The sequence below is a fragment of the Notolepis coatsorum genome (genome assembly GCF_963971535.1).
Source record: "Notolepis coatsorum genome assembly, chromosome: 14".
NCBI lineage: Eukaryota > Metazoa > Chordata > Actinopteri > Aulopiformes > Paralepididae > Notolepis > Notolepis coatsorum.
In genome coordinates this window covers 34,372,574-34,378,573 of record NC_140178.1, presented here as the reverse complement: position 1 = coordinate 34,378,573, position 6,000 = coordinate 34,372,574, and the positions used below count along the sequence as shown (strand labels likewise).

The following is a 6,000-nucleotide window of genomic DNA, read 5'->3' as shown; positions in this document are numbered from 1 at the left end:
ATAATAAATAAAAATGTAATAAAATAAATATCTAATAAAAGGATAACAAGCATAATAATATATAATAAAATGATAATAAATACAAATGCAGATAACTGTTTCTGCAAATTAACTCTTCACACGTTCTACATATTCAAGATACAAGGTAGTAGTATAAAAAAAAGTTGAAATTACATGTCTCCATTAACCATACTGAAGATTTTCTTTTCCTTGTGGCAAAAAGTGATAACCGGGAGGTCCGTCCATACCTGTATCCCTCCTAGTCAAAACCACAACACACAGAGACAACAGCAGGTTGAACCACATGAACGGGAAATAATAATTCAAAACATTCTCACAAAGCACTTGAATTCATTCCTACCTGTACTGTACATTAGCATGGTGAAAGAGAGACCATGCCGAGATGGACTATAGATATGAAACTCCGGATGTGTTATTAAAGGTGCTGTAAGTGTTTTTTCCTTTGTTAATGTAAGTGGTCTACATGTTAAAATAATAGCTCCACATTCCGACAGCCATCACTGATATAGAGTGTGTGGTCAGTAACATGGTTCTTCCAGTCCCTCCGCTCTGCAGTAAACACAAAATACATTTTCTGGTATCCCTTCCCACTGGAAAAATTGTCTGACAAAAATAAGAAATAAAAACAAACATGTGCTTGAAACAAGTTAAATAAACCAGCAAAAAAACAAGTGGGAAGGGATACCAGAAAATGTATTTTCTGTTTACTGCAGAGCTGAAGGACTGGGGGACCCGTGTTACTGACCAACCACTCTATATCAGTGATGGTTGTCTGAATGTAGAGCTACTTAACACTTATTTTAACAAATAAAATACCACTTACAGCACCTCCTTAACAACTCCTTTGGAAGATGACTTCAGGTGTGAATCCATATAGTGTATAAAACTGTCATATCGGAGGACACAGAAGAGGTTTGGTTGGACTGAAACAGAACAGAGATCAGTGTGTCCTACTACTACCCGACAACTCCCCTTTCATGTCCTCAGGTGAGCTTTAGGTTGAAACCATCAAGGTGGTGTATATACTGTACCAGACACAGAATAGGTTTGGTTGAACTAATACATCAAAGAGGGATAAGAGGTGCTTATGGGAAAGAAAACGAGATGTCCTTCACTTTCAACATGAAACTACAATGTTACTGTTACAGGATATTCATATCTACTGTGAATAGCAGACAAAAGAGTAACATTATGAAAAATGTGATGATACTTGGTCACTGGAGGACCAGAAGCTGACATTTTACTGTTGTCGTTCATTAGACCATTTTTAAACAAGTCTGCCCGGTAGGCCCCTACCCGCTCTTTTTTTGTATTTGTTTTTTTGGAGCAAAACACTGATATACACCATAATACAACAGACCCTGTATCCTCCAAAAACCTCAAAATGTTTAAATAATTTAATTCCTGGCTGAACCTACAGCAATGCCTGTCCCGTAAACCTCATTTCCATAATCATCAGCGTGATTAACATGAAAATGCTTTTTTAATCGTCTTGGCCGGGACGTCTTCTGGTGACAGTCAGACTGATGACAGGCTCCCTTCCCAAACAACAAACACGCACATTTTCAGGATGGAGAGAAACGCTGAAATTACACACCCAGGGATTTACTAGAGACGTTTGTCAACGCTCGTCTGGCTGACAGACGAGGCAGAGTGTCACCCCGCCTGACGGACTTGTCTCGGTGTCCTAATGGAGGCGCTGTAGCCAGAGGCCTGTGATTTATTCACACAAATGATCATGTACGGAAGGAGAACAACGTCCGTTTATAGATGCATGTGTGGTGGTCAGGTTGACAACACAGGCCTCTCCTCGCAAATGTACCTTTTCTAGTAAAGCGGTTCAACTGAAACTAACATGGGGAAATAAATACAGGCTGTAAAATCATTTCACGTCACTCTACTAGGGGTGAACCAAAGAATACTTTTTACATATTTTATTTCCAGTAATGCTCATATAGTACCAATGGACCTATCTCAAGCCCTGCCCTCTTTTCCTGATCCTCCAATCACAACTGTCGCCTTCCATCGGACAAATCCGAGGTCGATCGCTTCAGTCGCTTCTCCTCAAAGATGGCGTTTTCTGACTGAGAAATATTTTAATCAATAACATGGAGCTTCCGAGATCGATGGACCACTCGTGAACTATGAATGAAAACAACCGTAAAAGGATCGATCTGTACATTCTATGTTCTACACCCTCACCTGGCCCTCTCCCGCACGGGGCTGTTTTCAAGACAAGAGGGACACGGCGAATGGCACGCGCGCACAGTAAAAGCAACACCGCAGTCCAGCATTACGCATCAGCAAAGAGCGTGAGACCGTATCCGAGAGAGTCCTGACGCATGCAGTTGTTTGGACAGTTCATATCTGTTATGGTACAGTATGTTTGGCAGTAAAGCGACCAATATGGATGGCTGGTGTTCTACTGATATCCTGTTGCGGAGATGAAATCCCTCCTGGATGTGCTTGTACTGCCAAGTGTCTGTCTGAATGATTGTGTGTGGGTGCGTGCATGTGCGTGTGCGTGTGTGTGTGTGTGTGTGTGTGTGTGTGTGTGTGTGTGTGTGTGTGTGTGTGTGTGTGTGTGTGTGTGTGTGTGTGTGTGTGTGTGTGTGTGTGTGTGTGTGTGTGTGTGTGTGTGTGGAGACCCAGGGCCTCTCCATAGGTCTAGCAGAGTGCTCCAGGAGGGCCTCTACTATTACAGTATGGTAGTGACAGAGAGAGCAGCTAAGTCCAGGTGACAGGTCCTTAATCCCCATTAGTGGCACAGACAGGGTGGTATGACGGAGCTCAGGCCAGGCACTATCCAAACGACCCATCCCTGTTCTGTTCTTTTCTCCTTCTCCTTCTCCTTCTCCTCTCCTCCTTCTGACAGCTCCCTCCCGGCGTGGCCTTATGAGAGGGAGAGCCCCGCCCCCTCGTCTGGGTGTGTGTGGCTCTACTGGGGCTCAACAGGCGATCTCCTCCAGGGTGCCCAGGGTGGTCTGCAGGGGGACCGTCACAGTGTGGCTGATGGACTCGGAGTGATTCGCCACCGGGTCACAGGAGCTCTGAGGAGATAGAGAAGGTTATGGTAGGGATGTCTCTGACACCCTAGCTGCGGTTTCACAATATATCCTCAACCCGGTTTCATGGACGCTAAATGAACCGAACCACGATTACTTATTAATTATGGCCCAAAGCATGTCATCAGAATGCTACTCATTTGACATGGCCAGAAAGACCCTACCTACACGTAGCCCCTCTTGCACTCACCAATATCCTGCATATTAATTTAAGAAACAACAGAAACTAAAATATTATGTCCAGCCAATGTGGGTTCATTTTGATAGTTCCGTGCATCATTTCCAACATCAACAACTCATTGTCTTTCAACAGCACTCATCCCCGGCTGTAATGTAAAGCTATACTAGCCAGAGACCAGCAACCTTTCACTATGGTTCGTGTACTAATGTCAGAGAGAAAACGTTAAATGGTCAAAACTGAAAACAATTTCAGATCATCATTTGGACAACGTGTTAGAAGAACAAGTTTGACATTCATTAGGTGGACTGACCATCGAGGCATTCAACAACCCTTAACTCTAAGCTTCCAATAAAGCTTTTTTTCATGTTTTTGCTTTTGGAATTTCCCCTGGAAACTCCTTCATGTCACTTAACAACGTCAGAAAGCTTAGATGTTACCCCCATGTACGGCAAACATGCACACAAAGAATATATTTATTCCAACTAGAGAGAAACGATCCGATTAAGTGTTTACATGGCTATAGGCACTAATATCTTCCTATTGAACGGATTATCAAAGGTTTACATCACCCCTCTCAACCCTTCTGACCGGGCCAGTCTCTTCCGATTGATCATAATTCTGATTATTAGCAGGATGTTATGGTTCATGTAAATGCAGTTTGATTGACGGAAGCCTGGAGAGGTTCGGGAAACGGACTTGTGACAAAAAATCTTGAGCAAGGCACCGAAACCTCCAACAGCTCCAGTAGAGCTTCCCAGTTGCCAACAGCAGACAACTGTTAGACAATGTACATTATGAGATAATGAGAGAGCTGTGATACCTGTGACACACAGGATGAAAATAGCTGTGCCACCGTTGGAAAATGTTTCAGTCTGGAGATATTTTATGACACCGGCATCTTTATATACATAGGATTATGTATAAAGGAATATGACACAGGAATTCATACCGACAGAAATAGCAGCCGAGAAAGCATGGAACTTCTCTGCCAGAACTCAGGATGGACAGGGAAGTTTGTGGCAAAAAATAAACGCTCAGTGTGAGTGGTGATGCCGTGCGGTGCTTTGGTCAGTCTAGGTTATTTTAAGAATTGGTGAACAGAATCCAACTCCACGGTATGTTTTTCATTTCTAAGTCTTTCTTACCAGACTGTTTACCAGACAGGATTAACGGTTCATAAGCAGGGCGCGAGGGATCTCTTGTAAGACGCGAGAGGACAATGTAATCATAGAGCGTGTGTATGACGCGAACCTTAATCGTAACACTATCGTTTGCCTGCAAAGAGTGCGCTGAGCGAGGGCTACGGTGTCGGTCTTACCGCGTCCTCTCCGTGGCTCTCCTCCTCCTCGTCTCTGCTGAGAAGATCCAGCAGTCTATCTTTCACCACCTGGGGAAAGGGAGTACATGTTGGAAGAGCAGGATAGATTCGGTCTCCTATCAACTATCCCCGATAATCCCCCCTGCTTGCAACTACTGAGATAGTGTACAGGGCGATTCAGTTTACTGCTCACGTAATTATGATCTAATTGTGGTAATAAATGACACCTCCACTATTATTTCAGTGGAAGCCATAAAAAAGAAAAAAATACCCCCTCAAAGAGCTCTCCTGCTGCCTGCGTCAGCGACAAAACGCTGCCCTAGTCCCTGTTCGCTCGTTAAAACGAGAGAAAAGGCTTTTAAAATGACGTTTGATGTGTACTTTGCACCATGTCCCCGGGGAGTGAAGGCCCATTATGTGCTTGGCAGAAATCTGTGCAGACGAGGGCAGAATGAGAGGTTCTGAAGAGGGACAAACAGTGAAGCCTTCGTGATTGAAAAGTTCCATTGAAACGCAAGCGTCCTTTTCAGACTGTTGACAGTCTTGCTTTTTATAGGCAAAGATGACTCCGGTCTTTGTGAGATGCAGCCTGTTTGTGAGACGTTGCTGAATCCAAAATAATAATAATGAAAAAACATAAAAGAGAGATCTGACAGAGCTTGATATTAGGTTGATGAAAAACATCAGCCTATTGAAGGCTGGTATAAGCAGAGTACAGTGTTGGGATCAAACACCCACGTTAAGTGGCGGCACAGTGGTGAAGTGGTTAACACTGTCGCCTCACAGCTAGAAGGTCCTGGTTTCGATTCCCACTTGGGGACCAGGTTGCCGCGTTGCCAGGTACCCAGGTGGGGTATCTCCTGGGCCTTTGTGTGTGGAGTTTTCATGTTCTCCCCGTGCTCGCAAGGGTTTCCCCTCCCGATAAGATAAACCCAATGGAAAAACATGCAGATCGCTAACGCTGTCGTGTCCCTGACGAAGACGGACAGGAGCACTTGGATTGGTCCCCGGGTACGGAAAAGTGCAGAGAGACATTTCATCGGCGACTCAGTGCATGAGTGTGTTCCTGTGGGTCTCTGCTTCTTCTCCTTCTTAAGTGCTCTTCTCCCTGGCGAGCCGTCTGTAATTCACACCCGCTACGCAGCCTAAAGTGGAGCTTTCTGTTCAACAACAGGTTAATGCATGGCTGAACGAGGGCGCCATATTGATGTGGAGGATGCCATGTGGTCCTCCATCCTTTTATCCTCTAAATAAGTGTCTCCATTAGTGCTGTTTGTGTGCAGGGCTCCAGAGTGCTACCGTTTAGTCGCGTTATGCGCTCATTTACTACAACAGGTTGCACCAGGGTGACTTGCAAACATGCCCCTGTATAACACGTCCACTTCTCCTTCCATCGCCAGGAGGGAGAGATGTGT

At 44.6% G+C, this 6,000-nt stretch overlaps 1 protein-coding gene across 1 annotated transcript in view; it reads right to left on the bottom strand.

The window, feature by feature from the left end:
- Positions 1-2,937: 2,937 nt before the first annotated feature.
- The window catches only part of asic2 (acid-sensing (proton-gated) ion channel 2), a gene marked incomplete at its 5' end in the record, with an annotated part of 362,882 nt that continues 359,819 nt past the window's right edge, over positions 2,938-6,000 (bottom strand). The window contains 2 exon segments of the mRNA XM_084329317.1: positions 2,938-3,071; positions 4,586-4,654. Coding sequence (XP_084185443.1) covers positions 2,970-3,071; positions 4,586-4,654 — 171 coding nt within the window. The 3' untranslated portion in view covers positions 2,938-2,969.